Source organism: Chelonia mydas, chromosome 11 (assembly GCF_015237465.2).
Source record: "Chelonia mydas isolate rCheMyd1 chromosome 11, rCheMyd1.pri.v2, whole genome shotgun sequence".
Classification (NCBI taxonomy): domain Eukaryota; kingdom Metazoa; phylum Chordata; order Testudines; family Cheloniidae; genus Chelonia; species Chelonia mydas.
Genome location: NC_051251.2, coordinates 68,729,460 through 68,750,099, shown reverse-complemented (window position 1 = coordinate 68,750,099; position 20,640 = coordinate 68,729,460). Strand labels below are relative to the sequence as shown.

Here is a 20,640-nt window from a genome sequence, read left to right as displayed (position 1 = left end):
TCTGTTAGTTACCGCCTCTCTCTCTCTCTTTCTCTTTGGGCAGGATTGTGAAGATTGGCTCCCTGGATTGGTATTATGAACACGTGAGATCCCGTTTCAAGCGGTTTGGAAGTGCTAAAGTGATGCGGTCTCTCTACGGCAGGCTACAGCATGGGCAGAAAATGAACCCAACGTTGCTAGGTATGGCAAAGGGCTGCGCTCCTTTTGGTCTGCCTCACATGCGTATTTAACTAATGGTTGTGCAACTGTAACCCACACGCCTCCTGGGTGCGGTGTTCTCTCCCATCTAGTGGCACCGAGACCACTTAGAGAGAGAGATTAATGAGTCTGCTCTACAGCCTCGGTTGAGAGCTACGTAGTAGAGGCTCATGCATTTAGCTCTAGAGGTCCCAGGTTCAATCCCCCACGCTGATGAGCGGCGTCTGTTGGTGTTACATGACTCTTTGAAGATATACGACACAGATACATAAAAACGGCCATACGGGTCAGAGCAATGATCCATCTAGCCCAATATCCTGTCTTCCAACACTGGCCAGTGCCAGATGCTTTAGAGGAAATGCACAGAACAGGGCAATTACTGAACATCATCTAGTCCCAGCATCTGGCAGTCAGAGGCTTACAAACTAGTACTTATAATAATATAATACCAATTAATGCTAAGTTATTGGTATTTTTTGCTGTTAGTAAATGAGACAAAGATTCAGTTAATTAGGATTCACTTAATTAGCTGCTCTGCCACAGATTTCCTGAGTAACCTCTGGCAAGTCTTTTAATCTTTCTGGGCTTCAGTTCACCAGCTACAAAATTTGGATTGTCTCAAATGGAGACTCAAACTGACTAGGTAAAATGTATCCCTGGTGTAACTCCATTGATACCAGGGATGAATCTGGATGTGTGTGTGTATATATATGTGTGTGTGTGTATGCTGTGCACCTGTATATAAAAAATATACAAATATGGTGCTTTTATATCAGTATTCGCACTGTTGTTTAAAATATCTCTAAGCCTATAAGTGAGGGCCAGATTCCAGCCCATGCTAAGAGGCCTCTTTGCACTGTCAGAGCAGCACACAGGGACAATAAAACTGCCCTAAAAGGGTAGGTGAGGATTTTCCTAGGTAGGAACAGCTGCCAGAGCTGTCTCCTCCGTAGGCAACGAGTTATATGGGCCCGTGGTGACCGTGTTCCACCAATATTCAGGAACATGGACCCAGCTCCACCAGTGTTTGGGCTTATATTTTCAGAGCCGTCCCGTCCATGGGACGGACCGGGGCAACCACTCTCGGCCCATGCTTTGGGGGCCCCTGCGCTTCAGCGGGATGCAGGGTCCAGGGAGCCCTGGGGGGTTAGCAGGGGGCCTGGCACCGGCAGCAGCGAGAGACCCGGCCCCAGCCTGCCCCGCTCTGCTATGCCCCACCTCTTCCTGCCCCTTCTCTGCCCCGCCCCCACTCCACCCCTTCCCGCAAGCCCTCGCCACCACACGCCTCTTTCTTGGTTCCTCCCCCGAGCGACACCGGGCGCTGGCGGGATGGAGCGGAGAGGAGCGGGGTGGGCTGGGGCCGGGTCACTTGCTGCTAAGCCCCCGGCCGCCCTGGACCCTGTATCCCCCTGAAGCACGGAACCCCTCAAAGCGTGGGGCCCGGGGCGGCTGCCCCAGTCCATCCTATGGACAGACGGCTCTGCTTGGACCCATTCTGGGCACCACCAAAAATTATACAAACCTGGTGCCCGTGGTCGCCTCTGAACCCGAGACAGAGATGTGTCGGGTGCCGGGCTGGAGTGCACTGTGATCTGTTGAGCCCGGTCAGTGTAATGACCCTGAGGGTCTTATTTCAAGCCAGTGGAAGCTAAAACAACCCTCAGTTAATTCAGACGCGCTCTAGTTTGGCCCGCAACCGCCGGAAGGGACGGGGTTTGAATTCACCTTCCCCGTCCCCCCAGTCTCCTCTGTGCCATGCTCTGCTCCAGAGCAGCAGAAGAGTTAGTCCTAAGCCAACATTTATGCTTCCTAACATAAAGAAACCCAAGGAGCGCGGCTGCTTTTAAATAATTGACTTCAGCCGAGCGAGGGCAGTTTACACAAGGCGAAGAGCTGGCCCTTTATCGCAGAGGTTTCTCGTCTGATCGTTTTCTGCACGCTGATAAATGTTTGCAAAAAGAAAAGGAGACCTTAGAGACTAAGGTGCCACAAGTACTCCTTTTCTTTTTGCGAATACAGACTAACACGGCTGCTACTCTGAAACCTGATAAATGTTTGTATACTGACTTGCCAGTAGGTGGCAGCGTTGGACAGTTTTAAAGACTGACAACACTGTTGCTAAAGCCTTTGGAACAGGTCTTCGGTATTCTAGAGAGTGGCCTGATGGCATATAAACATACGTTTTCAGTGTGGCAGTCCAGGGACTGGATTTATCAACAAGGCTACCATCAGCATCATATACTTAACTATAGAACTCTGTAACAATTAGCTGCTGCCAACATGATACAGTATTACTGCTATTTCTGAATGCACACCTTTGAGAATTGGTTCTGTTGTCTATGGTGAGATCGGGGTGGGGGGATTCTTTTCCCACTGGGAGGTCCCAGCAAATAGGTTGCACTGATGCCATGGGTGTACATTGATTAAGCCTGTATATCCTTATTCTTTTCCGAAGTCCACTAGTTCATGGAAATACAATTAGAAGCCCATGGTGTAGATAGTATTTAGTATGAAATTAAAATGATTGCTGGATCTAATGAGCACCGTTCTCAGCAGTACACCGAAAGAGTAAAGAGCATTGAGGTGTTTAACTTAAAACAAAACAAAGGGAATACTGAAATGAGAATGAAGGATCGTAATTTGCTTAGTCTTTTTTCATCACAGAAGGGCTAGTAATTTTTTATCAATTAAAGTACCGGTAAAATTGGCAGGCTCCTTTCACGGAGTTAATCTTCTTATAATAGCTAGCATTTACTATGGGCAACATGATAGAGTAATGCTAGGCCTTTACGATTTGTGCACCCTGTCATCTACCAGACACACTGCTGAGTCCTAGATTCTGCAGGGAATTTAACGTTAAGTACGTGTGTTTAGCCCCATTGAAACGTAACGTTTGGCATTTGCTTAATTACATTGGGGAATCAAGGTCTTAACGGGTTGTTAATGTCGTCCTAACAGTGCCCATGCTGTGCTTGGCCATGCAGTCCGATACAACCCACCCCAATATATTTATCCGCCCTTTTTTCCATCCCTGCATGATCCCTTGAAAAACATGGGGAAACGGATGAGCCTTGCAGCATATCATGAGCTTCAGAAGCCCTCCGACCCCTCAGTGGGGAAGTGAACTGGACAGATGAGTACTGTGCCCTAAGAGCTCTCCCGCCCCCAGCTAGCTGTGGATGGCCTGGTTAGCTCTCACGCCTTGGCTCCTGGCAGGTGCACACGCATCGCTCAGGCTTTCAGGCAAGGCCCAAACCATTCAGAGCCTCGCTGGCCCCCAGCGCCTGCAGCCTCACCGTGAAATCACGTTGCAGGCAGCACTGATCAGGGCACAGGTGTCGTGGGCTCGCTGCGTGGAGTGTCGCTTCACAAACAAGCCGCCACTTTCTGCCCCAGCTGCGGTTTCTCAGCGGTGATAAGACAGAGCCTCGGGTAGAGCATGTTACTGTAACTCGGCCTGGAGATGGCCAGGGCAGCGATAACTGGGGCATGGGCAGCAGCCGAAAGAAAAGGACACAATGGTATGTAGCACTCTTAGCAACCACTGCTAACGGGCCAGCTGGCCAGCAGCACCCCCTAGCCGTGAGCCTAGAAATAAGTGGCAGGCATACCCCGCAGTCAAGCAATATAGCCTTGGTCACTTCCATCTTTTACTTCCCATTGTTTTAAGCATTCTTGTTCTTTTCCTGGCTGAGTCTCTGCTACCTGACCCTCATGCGTGCCCCACTGTGTGTTAGGTGCTGGCTAAGTCACCCTGAACCAGCTGGCTTAGGCGGGTATCATGCATATTATATTCCATGCCTACTTGCTATGGCTGCTGCATAGACATGCTGGACAGGAAGGGGTGATGGAACGGAGCCTGGTGCAAACTTGGCATGAGCAGAAGAGCAGTGATCCAACTATGCCCTCTCTGAGCTCTTGGAAGGAAGTGGCAGAGCCACTCAAGTGATCCCAGATGTGACCCAGGAGTATCTGCAGATATAGTGCCCATTCATGCCTGCTGTCCTGGATCCTGACCCAAATCCCATTGAAGTCAGTGACAGTCTCCATGGATTCCACTGGGAGGTGACTCAGTCCTGTGGTGATGCTGAATGAATTCCAGTGGAACAGGACCTTTGCCATACGTTATCCTAAGGCCTGACACTGAGAAGTGCCTATCACCCACAACTCCCTAGTCAGGCTATTAAATAAGGTAACAAAACCAACTGTGTGTTTGTTGCAGGAGAGCACTGTGCAGATGTTGGTGCCAAATACATAAAGTGTGAACTAGGTGCATTAAGCCTTTTTTATGACTCTGGAGCATGTGGCAAAATCTCACTGATTTTGAGTCCAGTTTTGACTCCAAACTCATGGTCCAGTTTTTTAAATTTGCTTTTCTGATTGTGCCTTGAGAATGCTGGAGAACAGACTCGAGCTCCTGCTAAGCTTGGTTCTGGAAGTTGCTTTGTGTAACATACCTGTAAAAAGTGTTTATTTTTCTTCGTACTTAGGTCTTCATGACCGAGTTTACAGCTTGCCAGACATCAACAGTAAGTCAGCTTTTTTTAATGCCGTTTAAAAGGAAATTGTAGCAGTGGGCTGCTCTGACCACTCAGTGTGGTACTAGTGGAGGTCCCCAGATCTTCTGCTTTCTAGGTCCTCTTGGTTCATGTGAGCCCAGCCTGTTGTTGTACACTTCAGAATAGTGTATATCAGGAGGGGCGATGATAAATTGGAACCTCCATAATGTTGATCCTTTTTCACTCTAAAAATTGATGCCTGTTCTGAGACTTCTGTTTTTCCGATTTAAGCTCTGATTCAGCAGTGCTCTTAATCACATGCCTATCTTTAAGCACATCAGTAGCTTGCTGAATCTGGGCCTTGATAATGTCATAACTGGGGGTTCTTGCCAGTGATAATCAAAATTTCCCCAATTCCTATAAATGGGCGTTTTGTCCATCTCGGGTTTGGCTAAAGGGCTCTCTGGGAATAAGAAAAGGAGGACTTGTGGCACCTTAGAGACTAACAAATTTATTTGAGCATAAGCTTTCGTGAGCTACAGCTCACTTCATCGGATGCATGTAGTAGAAAATACAGTAGGGAGATTTATATACACAGAGAACATGAAACAATGGGTGTTACCATACACACTGTAACAAGAGTGATCAGGTATGGTAACACCCATTGTTTTATGTTCTCTGTGTATATAAAATCTCCCCACTGTATTTTCCACTGCTTGCGTCAGATGAAGTGAGCTGTAGCTCACGAAAGCGTATGCTCAAATAAATTTGTTAGTCTCTAAGGTGCCACAAGTCCTCCTTTTCTTTTTGCGGATACAGACTAACACAGCTGCTTCTCTGGGAATGTTACTGTTTAGGGTTGTGGATTATCTGTGCTTTTCAAAGCAGTATTGACTCCCATTGAGATCAATGGAGCTACTCCTTACAGTAGTATCAGGTCTGGAAATCAAGGGTTGTGATCCATTAATATAGAAGGGTTAGCACAGAAGGGTGAAGAGATCTGGATTTTCTCTTGATTGTCCCTGCTTTATATAAGGGGGCAGGTGAGGATCAGGAGCAAAATTATATTGGGCTGGAGTTAGAGGTAAGAATAAGCAAATCTAAACTGAACTTTAGAATCACTGGCTTAGACTCACTGAGGTTCTCCGAGACTCAGACTCACACCAATCTCCTGTCATGTAATTTAACCATCACCTCTTAATTAGGCCTAGTGAGTCCATGTTGGTGAATCTTTTACATCAAAGAGCTGGAAGATGGGTCTGCAGCAGGAAGAGCAACTAGTGAGAGGATATAAGATGATACAAGTTTTTATAAGAAGATACAGGTTGTGAACCACGGCCACATACACCACTGTCATCAAGACACATCGCATCTGGAACCGTCAGCTCCAGGAATGCTGACCTATATTTCTTGAGCTAAAGGAGACTTCCCTGTGCTGTAGTAGGGTGACATAGCGTATATTCCTTGGATCAGCCACTAGAGTGAGACATGATCACACACTAAGGCAGTGTGTTAAGAAAGCATGGGCCCATGAGCACCTGTTGACGCCAACGATTCCAATAGGAGCAGGAGCTGCCCCCAAGAGGCGTTATAAGAGGAACACCAGTATAGGCCCGTTGGGTTGCCATCTCTGAGACACATTGGCTTCCCCACCCAACACCACCACCAACAAAAAGGGTCCCAATGCCAACCCTGGCTAGCGGTTACTGAAATGTGCTAGAGAACCATTGTACACGCACGCACACCATAACACTAAGTTTATTTTTATGTTTAACTGTCCCAAGTAGAAAAAAAAAATTAAATCTTTTCACCAGCAGCTGCAGCAGTAAGAAAACCAGCAAGGCTGGTTAAAAACCAGCCACATGGCAACCCAAGGGTAGCCAAAAGACAATGTTCCTTCAGCCGCATGATGGCTGGAATGCTTCAGCCTGCCGCTCTGAAATCTCGTCCCTGAGTGGTGCTGGGGCTACCAAGCCCTTGATGCACAATGTTTGCTTGTGCTCCTTCCCAGGTGAGTGCCAGCTGCGTGCTGGCAGTGGGGTGGGCAACGACAGCGATGATGAAGATGACCTCGTGGATGGCGCCGAAGCTGAGCACTATACTAGGGTGAGCATTTACCTCTGTGGACATGCCATGTCTCATTCTACGTGCTTCGGTGTGGACTGTGCTCTTCCCTGCTCTGGGCTTTCTTAGCTGCGGGGGGCTTTCTCTGCAGGGGTTTCTGTTGCTTTGGTTTTCTGATACAAACCTATCTTCCCATGTCGCCAATGTAAATGCTGTAAAGAAAGTGCTGGACACCCGCCCTCAGGAAATTAGGCCCCTTTGTGGTGTCAAACTCCCAGAAATTGATGCTCCCAAAATCACTAGCCCATTTTGACCAGGTTTCCTTTCCCCTGATTTCCCCTGGTTCTGTCAGAGTGACACACTGGGACGGGTTGGGGGTCCCATCCAGTGCAGGGTGAGTGCACCCTATCCCTGAAGCCGCCTTTTGCTTCTAGGCAGTGAGGCCTAACGGTTTACCGTTTACCGACTGGCTCTTTGCTATAGGGCTGAAAGGCCTAGCGGCCAGAGTCAATGACAATACCCTGACTCCCAGGGCAGTTAGATTTAGTGGCCGGAGTCAACAGGGTTGGGCCGCCTCCCAGAGGGGCGGCAGCCAGAGTAGGGAGACCCGGGCCCTCCCTGCTCCACTGGGTCTCAACCCAGGGCCCTGGTAATGTGCAAGTGAGCTCGCCACATAGAGGGGATTCGCCAGAATCACGCTGACTGCTGTAGGGACAATGGCTAGTCCCTCCCGGGGCTACTTCCTACCGTGACTTCTGCAGTCCTGATGTAGACATCTTCAGGGTCTCTGGGCTCCTCTGGATGCACCAATCCCAGGGGCTCTGACCTCCAAGTGGCGTCCTCAGGTACCTGGCTGTCTGCCTGAGTCTTGGTGTCTCTGGCTCCCGCAGTCTGGGGCTTCCACCACTCCCGGGCTGGAGGCTGCAGCATATGTCCATCTTCTCTGGCGACTAGACCAGACTGACGGGGGCTGCTCCCTCTTATACAGGTGCTACACTGTGAGCATGCCCAGTTTGGACATGGGGGCGTGGCTTCCTCAGCCCACACTGAGGAGTTAACCCTTCCCCGTCCAGTGCGGGGTGAGTGCACCCGTCACACACACCAACCACCTTTTTCTAAATAGGAAGGAACAGTGTGGCTTAGAGGGCAGAGCACTAGACTGAGACCTGGGTTCTAGTCCTGGGCCTGCTGGGTGACCTGTTGCAGTCACTTTGGCCCTCTGTGCCTCATTTTCTCTCTTTGTAAAATGAGGATAATAATATTGACCCTCCTTTATACAGCACTTTTAAGATGAAAAGCTGTAAGTGCGAGCTAGGTATTGTTAAATAGATTCTAAACGTCACATTTCATTTTCTATAGGTCAGCCCCTTAGCCAGCTTTATTACCACATCCATTTGTTAAATCATTGGCATTATCTGGGGAGGTAATTGTTTCTTTCAGTTGGTCTCCTGGAAACGCAGTCACTTCATTTCAATCTAACCGGTTAAAGATACAAACTATCCTTCCCCAGAACTATGCCTGCACTATGGCCCTTACAGTGGCATGGCTGTACCCGCTGCAGCTGGGCCACTGTAAGGTCTCCTGTGTAGCCGTTCTATGCCTGTAGGAGAGAGCTCTTTCATCAGCATAATTAACACCCCCCTCCATGAGCGGTGGTAGCTGTGTCAGCGGCAGAGCATTTCCCTCCAGCACAGCGCTGTTCATACCGGTGCTTCTGTCGGTGAAACTTCTGTCGGTCGGGGGGGAGGTTTCACACCCCGATGGACAGAAGTTTTACTGACAAAAACGCTAGTGTAGACATAGTCTTAGTTTGGTGAAGGATCTCTTTTGGGGGCATAAGCATCACACAATGAAGTATAAAATTCCACACAGGCCAAATAAATTAGATCTAATTGCAAAGAGCATTTTAAGGAGCGGAGATGGCAGTGCCTCCTAGCTGTGGCTATCTCTGAATGATCCCCTGGCTGAAAAGGGGGACGCATGTTTGAGGATTCCACAGCAGCTGTTGGAATTCTCTGTGAAATCTGAGCCAATCTCACTTCCCCATAAGTCCTCAATGAACCTCCAGTTGAGTTTCTCCTCAACAGCCCAGAATACTATGGTCTTGCCCGAAAGATCATAGAATCATAGAATATCAGGGTTGGAAGGGACCTCAGGAGGTCATCTAGTCCAACCCCCTGCTCAAAGCAGGACCAATCCCCAATTAAATCATCCCAGCCAGGGCTTTGTCAAGCCTGACCTTAAAAACTTCTAAGGAAGGAGATTCTACCACCTCCCTAGGTAACGCATTCCAGTGTTTCACCACCCTCCTAGATCATTGAATTCTTAGGGACTCTTTCCATTCACTTCAAAGCACACTGGAATAGACCTTGCTCATCGGATCCACACCAATATTGGATATCATTCCCATTCTCATTTACACACCTACTCTTTAAATAGGAAGAAATGTGATCCACTTTCTGCCCTCAACCACCCAGACAGCTCCACTGACATGTCAGCAGGGTTGCATGGCAGAAAGAGAGAGCAACATTCGATCCATAAATACAATTAGGCAAACCAGTAATGTCAGATCTGTAGCCAGTAGAGAAGAAAAGACACAACCAGTAACATAGGCAGAGATAGATCATTATGGGCTGAAAGAGTCATCAGACCCCTTTTTAAAGACCAGTTGCGTTTACACTGAATTTTTCTTTCTTCTACTTTCTATGCTTTCTAAGATGCGCAAGACAAAGCGCCTGCTGTCTGTTCATCCCTTTGATTTTGAACTGGACTCAGAATATTCTGCTCAATCACGTCGTCAATCTTTGCAGCTTTCTCAGACTCCGGTCAACCAGGATGGCCACCAGGTATGGGGAGGTGGTTGAGGACTGCTGTTCTCTCATTCCTTGCTCCCTTCCTTTCTTGTCTTCTACTGTCCAGCTGCTTGGAGTTTCCAAGGGTATGATGTTGATTAGCTTTTCCCCCTTGCTTTTTTTTCTGCCACATAGACCTTACCCCTGATGGCCATGAATCAGAATGAGGATAGTGAATTGGAGTGAGGACGGGTGAGCTAGGATGGCAGGAGATTTGGAAAAGATTGTGTCCTCTGGTCTCATTTTCTTCTGGGCTTAATTACTTGTTTTTAAATTGGCCCCTGCAGGAATCAGATAAGTCTCTGTTTCTTTGCAATCCCACATGAACATGGGCTCAGTTCATTTCTAGCCTCAGTGGAAAGGGATAAAGTTGGCTTCTTGTGGTTCCAGCCAGCTGCTCTTGCTAGAGATGGAGAGCAAGGCAGGCTGGGAATTGTAGTCCTTGTATCCACAATTGTAGTACTGGGTTCTGTCAAAGTTGGCTGAGGAAAGGAGTGGGAAATATGAAGACTCTTTTCTTCCTGTCCTGTGGGAAACCTGAAGGGAGCTGAGGTGCTTCTCTAAGTAGGAGGGGCATGTAACCAACCCACATCTGTTTTCTCTGTAATTTTGTTCCTGTGTTTATGCTGAGGCAGGCCCCTCTGGGGAAGAGCTGAGGCCATCTAAAAAGACTGATCCATAAAGTCCTGACAGGCAAAGCTGTTCTTATTGTTTGCAAAACTCCTGGGGCCTGGCTCTCCTAATTGGCTTGGCCTGTCACAGCAAGCCACATGGAGATTGACCTTCTGAAAAAGAGAGGGAATTGTATGGGTAGCGGAAGATTTCCCAATGCTGAAAAACAACAATTTTGCATAATTATTGCATAACAGTTGTGCAGAAGAGTACAAAACCAGCTTCATAATACATCGATACTTCTTCCGGTCATCAGTGGCTGTTACCAGCCATTGCAAACTGAGAGATGTTAGTACAGTAGAACCTCAGAGTTAGGAACACCAGAGTTACAAACAGACCAGGCAACCACACACCTCATTTGGAACGGGAAGTATGCATTCAGGCAGCGGCAGAGACCAAAACAAACAAAAAACAAATACAGTGCAATACTGCCTTAAACATAAACTACTACAAAAATAAAGGGAAAGCAGCATTTTTCTTCTGCATAGAAAAGTTTCAAAGCTGTACTAAGTCGATGTTCAGTTGTAAACTTTTGAAAGAACAGCCATAACGTTTTGCTCAGAGTTATGAATATTCCGGAGTTACGAACAACCTCTATTCGTGAGGGGTCCCTAATTCTGAGGTTCTACTGTTCCTAGGTTGAACAACACACCCAATGACTGTGAAAGTCACACCTCGACGTAGCATGTATAACATAAGAGACTCTTCTTCCTTCCCCAGACCTGAAGAAGAGCTCTGCATAGCTCTAAAGGTTTATCTCCCACCAACAGAAGTTGGTCCAATAAAAGATATTACCTCACACACCTTGTCCTGTCATAAAAGATCCATGTATTCTACTTGATGCACAAAAAAGCAGCATCTCTTGCTTGATGTCCAAAAGGCAGACAGAGTTTTTCTGAAATGTTCCGAACTGACTTGCACACAGGCTAGTGGTGTGCAAACCTCAAAAGTAAAGAGCAGTGGTTCAATTTGTACAAGAGCCCAGATGTTTGAGTGCTGATCTCAGCCTTAATTCACACCGTGCAGACTTCATGGAGTTGTAGGACTGGATAATCCATTCTTGCTTCTGGTTAAGTCAGAAATACTGAGTTGCCTTTTTTTTCTTTTTCCTGCTACCTCAACACTTAAAACCCGTCTCCTGGGTAGAACCAGGAAGTGCTGAGAAATGTAACAATAACTTTTTAGTTGAAAAGTCAACCAAACCTTGGAGTTTTCAAACTCCAAAATAAGTTTGATAAAGCTTTTGGGGCAAACCGTGTAGGTTGGTTCTAGCCTGTCTTTGTGAAGGACACTGTGCTTGTAGCCTATGAGAAAATGATCTCTCTTTAAGAACCATCTGAATATAACCAGGGTTTTGGGAGCCACATTATTGTTTATTCAGTAAAAGGACTTGACATTTTAAAAACATAGACACATGGGCTGAGATTTTCAAGGCTACTTAGGGGATTGTGATGCCCAATTCCAACTAAAACTAATGGCAGTGGGGTGTACTAATTCCTTAGGCAAGCATTTCAAATCCCATCCACTTTTAGGTCTTGGTTCAGGAATTGGAACTAGAAAGTTGATCCACTAATTCACTGGTGGGGAAAAATAACCTGAAAATATTTTGCTTGAAAGTGGGTTATGGGGAAAGGGACACACTGCTTATTTATCGGTACTGACCCATGTCCTCTCTTCTCAGTCATTCCCGGATTTCCCTGATGCTGGCGAGGACACCTCCCGGAAGGAGACAATGGTTGCTGAAGCAGACCTGGCTGCAGTGTTCCACCAGATCCTTCAGGAGCAGGGACAACATATGACCCCTCCAGAGCAGGAGTTTAGCACTGAGGTCCGGCTGACAGTGAACTCACAAAGAAAGAGCCTGGAAAGGAATCCCAAACCTGGTAGGCTACACTGACCACTGTCCTGTCCCATTTGAGGAAAAGCAGCTGGGCCAGCAGTTCTAACAGAATGGAAATGTTCATGGTTCCGGACTCTTAAAAAATAACTAAACTACTAAAACACACAGGGCCTGACTTTCAGGTGCATAACCGTCCATCTGATTTGCACATGCAAATCAGCTTATGTAGCTAGCTGGTCATTTGGGCATAAGCAACCGATCATCCTGGCTCCAAAGCAAGGAATGCCACCTTCCGAATCACCAGCCTCAGTCCCTGCAGCGCTCTGGGCTGTGCTAGGAGGTCTCTCAGGTCTACTTTGCTTAGCGTGTCAGATGAAATTGAAAGCCAAAGTAGCCTTGCTTCAGGCCTGAGTGCAGCCACATTTTAACTTGCTCAGCCAGATTCCCATCTGGTGTAAATCATCCTAGTTCTAATGAAGTCAGTGGAGCACTGCTGATCTACACCAGATGAGGATTTGGCCACCGTAGCAGAGCAGTGGCTCAGTTGCGTATGGCAAGATGACAGCTTATGTCCTCATTTTCAAGTTGTGCATCAAATGTACTCATTTAAAGTGTACTGTCATGCTTAAATCTGTTTGGGGAGATTTCCCTGGCTCCGGAGCCTGGTGCAATCAAACCCTCTCCTAAGGGAATCAGGAGTTTATGGATACTATAAGTACTCTAGCGAATGAGATTAAAGAAAACAAATTCTTCTTTCACTAATGTGCTTTCTCCTACCAGGGTAACAAAGCAAAATGTGCATGGTGCATAGCTTAAACATGGGCTGTCCTAAAATATAATCTCCCGTGTGTTTTTAATGTATTGGCTGGATTTATTAACACCCAGGTGACTGTGACCACTGAGATTAGCCGAGCTAGAGGTAAATAAAATGGAGGTACTATATAGAATAAAAATAACACTCTGGAACTGACTTAAAAAGCATTTAAAAAGGCTTTTATTCATTTCTCCCAGGTTTGAGGCGTGATCCAAAGTGCACTGAAATCAATGGAAAAATTCCCTTTGACTTCATTGGTTTTCAGATTAGGTTTTCTGAGCTCAGCTCCCAAGACTAGTGAAAATGTAGACTCTTTACGGTCTGGTAGGTGAAGTCCTTGATCCACCCACAGCTGTGGTTATTCACACTTCCCTGCACTGCCCCGACATCTTGTTCTGGAGAGTTCGCCTGTGGGGAATCATTCCAGTCCTTGGTCTTGGTACTGACCCTGCCAGCAACGGTGCCAGTTGGGCAAGTGGGTCTTGGGATGTGAACCTGTCTCCACCAGGAACCAGGCTGAGACCACCAATGAATGTCACATACATGAGGGAAGTAGCTGCTAGACAGAGCTCAGTCAGCAGCTACCTGGGCTGGATTTGAACCCGTGAATATAGCAGTGAAAAGTTCCCTAGACCATTGTCAATCCGCTAAGTAGTCCAGCTGCCTCCCTGAAGTCCTGTAAGATGCTTTTCACTGTGAGATGATACTTTCCCCCATAAAGCACCTTTTGGGTGAGGGTCTCTTAATTAAGTCTTGCAAAAACCCTAAGTGGGACGATTCCTAGTTTAACTGACTGGAAAGCAGAGGCACAGAGCGGTACTGTACATACACATAGCAAGAGACGGTTCCTGTGTGCTCTGATCATTAGACCACGCTCCATCCAATGTAGCATAGAAACTGTAATGTCAATCCTGTTTGTTCTGAGCACTCGAATTATTTTAAACTGGGTTTCGAGCCCCACTGATGGATCTGCTCTCTTAAATGTTACCTCTGGATAACAACCCCCCCTGTAGCCCCGATGAAAACAGTTGTCTTTCCATGCCTACATGATGCAGTTCACTGAAAGTAAGGGACACACACCTTGACACACGCCTTGAATGAGCTCAGGAGCTTTATATCTAAGCGTTTCGTAGCTTTCTCTTTGCTGGCGTGAAAAGCCCTCTAACTTTGTTACCTGAAAGCTTGGCGTGGTGAGTATAGGACACTATGGGTATTCTCGCAGAGGATGCATTCGCTTTTGCTTTGAATAAGCTATTGCTGTTAGAGTATCCACTGCTACAGTTTGGAAAGGGAAGAACTTGTCAGCTCTTCTAATGAGGCATCACAGTGTGATTTATTTAGCAGGCTTGTGAGCGTCTGGTCTGAGGAACTGATACAAAGTCCACTGAAGTCACTGGTGTTCTGTAAAGCTATTTAGTGCTTTTTCCTAATATTGTTGCTGTTTCCTTTTTCACCTCTCCTCACCCATCCTTCCGCGGGCTTTTCCTGAAACCTAAGATGATAATCCCTGCCCTGAGCCTCCAGTGAGTCGAACCCGTTCTGTCCCCAAAGGCAGCCCATGGAACAAGCAGCACCAACCCCAGTACTCGGCGGATATGGACACCTCCGATGAGGACATAAAGGGAGCCCAGAAGATACCTGTTTACCAGCCCCATCACATGAAACGCCGAAACAGAGCCTCCTCCCAGGAGAATATAAACCACTCTGGAAATCAGGTAACAAAGGGATTTTAAACCATTCCCAGTAACTTGTATGATCTGTTCCGTGGCTGAGACTCTGCAACCTAAGTCACCTTTGAAAGAGAATGGTTCAGGCAGATGGGTCTCATAAATGGTGGCTCTGGTATAGTGAAATAATAATCTTCTCCAGAGCTGGACTAGCTGCTCTGATGGATGGTGAGAGGGCAGAGAGAGCACACTGTATGCAATCAAGAAAAGAAAAGGAGTACTTGTGGCACCTTAGAGACTAACCAATTTATTTGAGCATAAGCTTTCGTGAGCTACAGCTCACTTCATCGGATGTATGCATCCGATGAAGTGAGCTGTAGCTCACGAAAGCTTATGCTCAAATAAATTGGTTAGTCTCTAAGGTGCCACAAGTACTCCTTTTCTTTTTGCGAATACAGACTAACACGGCTGTTACTCTGAAAGCGATCAAGAAAGCAACTCCAACTGCCTGTAAAACCAAGGGATCAGGCCAGCAGCACAGGGGCACTCCAGCCATACCCACTGATCCCACTCACAAGCCCTATGCTAGGGGCCAAGAACGGTGTGGCCTGGAGTAGATATACCAGAGAGTCCACCACTGCAAAGAGAATCCCCAGGAGACTGGCTAAGTTGGTTTTGCAGCCCCTTTGCATTGCCAGAGTAGTGAAAGGAGCTGTAACTTTGGCTATGACTACACTACCGCGGTAGATCGACCTATGCTACACAACTCCAGCTACGTGAATAACGTAGCTGGAGTCAACGTACCTAAGGTCTAGTTATCATGGGGTCTACACTGCGGGGGGGGTCGATGGGAAAAAATCTCCCCATCAACTTACCTTACTCTTCTCATCCGGGGTCGACTGGAGAGTAATCTGCAGTTGATTTGACGGGTCTTTACTAGACCCGCTAAATCAACTGCCAGTGGATCGATCTCAGAGCGTCAATCCCTGCTCTAGTATAGACCTGCCCAGAGTCTAGGATCTGTCTCTTAAGATATTTTCCCGGTACCATTTTATGGTTGGCTGGCACCTAACTATTCATATCCCATGCCACATTGTGGGCCACGTTCTGCTCTCAGATCCAGAAGGGAAGCGGGTTGATTCCATTGCGGGTTGCACCAGTGTAACCAGGTGTGGTTCTGGAAGTGCACATTTAAAGCCTATCAATGCTCCCGAGTTATGTGCCTGGGCGGAGAGAGACCAGGCCCTTCTATCTCTGTCCCCTTCTTTACACGGAACATTGCTGGGCCTATCGTCGTTCCCCCACTCCGTCCTATTCGCCGCCACGTTTTTTTAGTTCAACAAGAAGAGGAAATGGAGTTCTACTTCACGCTCCATTTAGCTGTAATAAAAAGCCCAGCCTGTTCCATTTAGTCTATAAGCTGCCTGTAGTTTCCTATGCACCTGAAAAAGGCTTTACTCACGTGAATGGATCAGTGCTTTAGGAGCCAATGAAGCCTTGGAGTGGAATAGCTGCTCACCTTCGTGATCCTCTTCTTCTTTCGTCGCTCTTGGAGTGTTCCAACGGCAGTTGGAAACAGTCACTCTGACTCATCTCATACCTTTGATCAGTGATCCCAAGGGGAAAAGCTGCAAATGTTGCTTATTTCAGGGTGGGGGGAAGGGAGTTAGATTTCTTGCCCCTGTATTGAAGGTTTTAAACAGATTACAAAACCGCAGGTTGATTCAGCAGAAAACTTTGCTCATCCACTAAACAAAAGCACACGGTGGTGTTTGAACAAGCAAACATGCAGTTAACGTACAGGCCAATTTCTAAGCTACATTTACAAGAAGTGGACGTGTCTGGGTTCTTTGCACATCCTAAATATCAGCTGCATTCAGTGGGTGTCTAAGGGTGGGCAACAAATGTGCACTCTGACCCGAGGAGCATGAAAGCTGAGGCTTACATGTTGAAAGCTAGTTTTAAACAAGACTGTGCTTTCCCTCCTCTTCCTAAGTTCCTTCAATGCCTATTGTAAGTAGTGACTGTCCTTCATTTTAGATTAAATGATAAAATATGAACTGGATATATGTATCAACATGCAATGAACACAGTACGTTACCATGGGCAAGTAGGGCCAAATTCCGCTTTCGTATACAGCCACGCTGGCTTATTGACTTCAAAACAATACTTGGATCAGTGTGACAGTTTATTGAAAAAGGACAGATTTAAACCTAAAAGAGAAAAACCACACACTTACTACAAAATAGCTTTTCTGGAAATGACTAGAAAATGTGAATTATAATAATCCCTAGCTCTTCTCTAGCACTTTTCATCAGCAGAGCTCAAAACAGCTTTGGAAAAAGAGGGCAGGATCCTGATCCTCATTTTATATATGGGAAACTGAGGCACAAAGGGACTTGCCCAAAGGGTCACTCAGCAGGCCAGTGGCAAAACTGGGAATAGCACCCAGGCGTCCTGAGTTCCAGCCACGTGATTTATTTACTAGGCCACACTGCATCCCATAACAAAGCAGATCCTGGGGTCCAACACACAGCATCAGTTTTTAGGTACAGCTGGCCAAGAATCTTTGACAAAACTTGCAATTTTGGCACATGTCTTCATAAAAATGACTACAAATTTCAATGGGAAAAAAGATCTAATAATTTCAGCAACCATTTTCAAATTACATCGTGTTTTTCAACCAGCTCTACTCTTAGGGAAAAAATTACCTGCTTGAATACACCTTTCTGTTTTTTAGAGGAAGAATTGTTCAACCAAATATTATTTTCAGGCCAAAAAGCCTCTGAGGGAAAATGGGAAACAACCACTTTTCATACTGGAGAACAAATGGGCTGGCCTGAAAAAGCGGTAAGATGGTATCACAAAGCTCACCTGGGATCACCACTGATAAAGCTCTCCAGAGCAGCCTTTAAGCCAGAGGAGTCAAGCTCGTCTGCCTGTAGCAGTCAGGAGATCTAGCAATGTCATGTCCATCAATAAGAGGTGCACAGCTAAGTCTTGCAACATTGTCCTAACGTTTATCCATAATGCCCTAGACTAACTGCTCTGATGATAACATAGAGTGGCCAACTTTCTAATGTCCGAAAACTGGACGCCCCTGCCTCACCTCTTGCCTCTGAGGCCCTGCCTCCGGCCCCACCTCTTCCCCCAAGGCCCCGCCCCTCCCGCTCACTCCTCTCCCCCTGTCGCTTGCTGCTCTCCCCCTCAACTCCAGCGTGAGCAGCCCCAAGGGACTTGCAAACCCCAGCTCCCGGGCGGGCTGGGAGTGCAGGTCAGAAGAGCACTGTGGCCACGCAGGTGCAGCCAGGCAGCCCTGCTGGGGAGCTAGGAAGTAGCCCCCCACCTGCCCCCCTTTGCACTGCCTGCCCTCAGGGCCGTCCTTACCCATACGCAAAGTACGCAGCTGCGTAAGGCACCAGGAAATTTGGGGCATGCTGCTCCAGCCCCCGCCCCGCCTCTTCCCCATGACCCCCACTCCTGCTCCGCCCCAGCCCCGCCTCCACTCCCCTGAGAAGTGCAGCAGGGCCGGCCCCAGCCTCGCCGACGGTGAGTGCAGGGGGGTGGTTTCCCCCTGCCCCCCAAGGCAGCCCTGCCCCCCAAGCCAGCCGCGCCCCCCGCGGAGGCCTGAGGCCCCAGGCACGCACCCCATGGGGGGGCTGCGTAGGGCCCCAGAATAGCTAGGGACAGCCCTGCCTGCCCTGCCCAGCAGCCCCCTTCCTCGCCCGCTCGCACCCTCCCCGCCCTGGAGCCGCCTGAGAGCTCAGCCAGGGGAGGCGCCGGCTGCCAGGGCAGCTCGAGTTCCCTCCCTCCCAGGGAACGTTCTACGCCTGCTGAGAGCCCTTACCCCACTCGCTGTGGGTCCCCCACTCTGTCTTCTGCCCCAGCCCCGCAAGCCAGGCTCTGCAAAGGGGCCGCCTGCGGCCCGAGCTGGTGCGCGCGTGCTGCTGAGGGAGCCGCCACTTCAGGGCCGGGCAACAGGCTGCCACTTCCCCCCCTGCCTGCCGTAACCAGCCTTTTAGTGTCCGGTCAGTACATCTGACCGGACTCTGCCAGGTTCCCTTTTTGACCAGGCTTTCCGGTCAAAAACCGGACACCTGGCAACCCTAAGCCCACAGTAGTGATGACTCCTTTGCAGATAATTAGGTTGATCCTACAAAGTTGATCCTACTTAGTCCTTCCACAAGTGCAGGGGACTGGACTAGATGACCTCTCGAGGTCCCTTCCGGTCCTATGATTCGATGAAACACCATCATAAAGTATTGCCAACCCCAAGTGTTCAAAAAATCATAGATTCATTGAGTGTAACGCCAGAAGGAACCATCTCACGTCCTTTATAGCACAGGCCCAAGAATTTAATCCGTTAGTTACCCCTGTATTGAGCCTAATAACTTGTGTCTGACTAAAGCATTGCTTCTAGAACAGCATCCAGTTTTAATTTGAGATCTTCAAGAGATAGAGAGTCCACAATTTTCTTTGGGTAGTTCGTTCCAGGGGTCAATCACCCTCACTGGTAAAATTAACCAAAACAAAACTATGCCTTATTGTAATCATGAGTCAGGAACCCAAAATCATGACAATGGCTTAAAAATCATGAGATTCTTAATAAAAGTTGGGGTGGAGGATTCCTACTAGTCCTTTGGTTTTTCGAGTCTTTGAGGGCAGGAACTCTTTTTTTTCAGGCTTTTTCTGCATCCCTGAGGACTAGAAACTTTTTTTTTTTAACTAAAATAGAGATTCTCACATAATCACCTGAATCCAGGAGCTGGGGCTTTAAGGAAAAACATTAGCAATCATGAGACCTGTGAGCAGATTATGAGAGTTGGCAACACTGGAATCATGGATAAACATAGTTGGTCTCTGTTTAGGGCGCAGTCCTTCCCGCATTGAAAATGGTGCTAAAACTCCCACTGGCTTCAGGAAGAAGAGAAACCACTACTGTAATTTATTTTTATAACAGAATATTTACCACTGTTTCCCTCCAAAAATTCTCCTAATCCCATATGTTTCAATGGAGTTAAGTGCTCCTGGTTTTCTCCTCAGATGTCTTTCTTCATATCTTTCGAATGTTCACACAACTTAGGGATGGTCCAAACCCCCAGGAAGTCAGTGGGTATTGAATCAGGCCCAAAGTGAACAGAATGCATAACAGATGAACCGGTCTTCTGGGATACTTGTATTTAGAATACCCTTGTCGCCTGTTCCCAATACAGAGAAGAGAGGTGATACCATGTGCAAATGCCAACCAAAAGCAAAGCAAACAAGAAACGTAGGGGTCCCTGAATTAACCAAACCCCCAAATTCTGGAAGGTTTCAGATGTCTCCTGAACCTTCATAGGATAATTGAGGTTTTGGCAGCAGAGCCTCAGCTGGTGTAAATTGTCCTAGCTCCGTTGAAGTCACCAGCTGAGGAGCTGTCCTCTACTGTTTGTTTGTGGTTTTTAAAAAAAACTTTAGTGCTGAGAGGTTGTCTGCCAGCCCTCATCATGCAGCCAATACAGCAACATTATAGCTCCTAATGGAGATTTATGGAGGACGCGCCAGCCTGAGTCTAACTGGTGTTGCATATACTAGGTTCTAATAAATTGGGCAAAGCCTAAGGACTAATCTGATTGTACCTTGAACTTGCCTGACTGAGTCTTTGCAGTTTTACAGCATGGCTCTGGGTAACCATATTACTGCTGAAATAGCTCAGTAGACCCCCGATAGCCCTTGGGGCTGAATTGTGCTCTCAGTTATACTCCTGTAACCTCAGTGTCCTACGTGGGGTGGGGTGGCTGTAACTGAGGGCACAATCTGGGCCCTTGGGAGGGTTTGGTTCTCAGGGGGAGAGTGCATCAGCGCAGACCTAGAGGCTGACCCAGTCTCACTTCACGTTGTGGCTAGCTTGTACTAAAACTTTTAGAGCTTGGACAAACAGCCTCTGGTATCCCCAAGGAGCCCTTTCAATAGCATTATCCATTTATATAGGGGTTCTTTGTGATCTGACCTTTCTAACCCAATGTATTGCCTCATCAAGGCAACACTCCCAATT

The 20,640-nt window shown here is 47.5% G+C and overlaps 1 protein-coding gene across 9 annotated transcripts in view; it reads left to right on the top strand.

Moving 5' to 3' along the window:
* The window catches only part of MLPH (melanophilin), an 83,650-nt gene that overhangs the window by 33,211 nt on the left and 29,799 nt on the right, over positions 1–20,640 (top strand). For 5 of the 9 annotated variants that reach the window (XM_037912687.2, XM_037912683.2, XM_037912682.2 and 2 more), the window contains 6 exons: positions 44–180; positions 4,689–4,727; positions 6,709–6,803; positions 9,479–9,607; positions 11,967–12,168; positions 14,437–14,654. In XM_037912687.2, coding sequence (XP_037768615.1) covers positions 44–180; positions 4,689–4,727; positions 6,709–6,803; positions 9,479–9,607; positions 11,967–12,168; positions 14,437–14,654 — 820 coding nt within the window. The remainder of the gene's footprint in view (positions 1–43; positions 181–4,688; positions 4,728–6,708; positions 6,804–9,478; positions 9,608–11,966; positions 12,169–14,436; positions 14,655–20,640) is intronic. The other 4 variants (XM_043525316.1, XM_037912685.2, XM_027831271.3 and 1 more) reach the window with 1 other exon arrangement.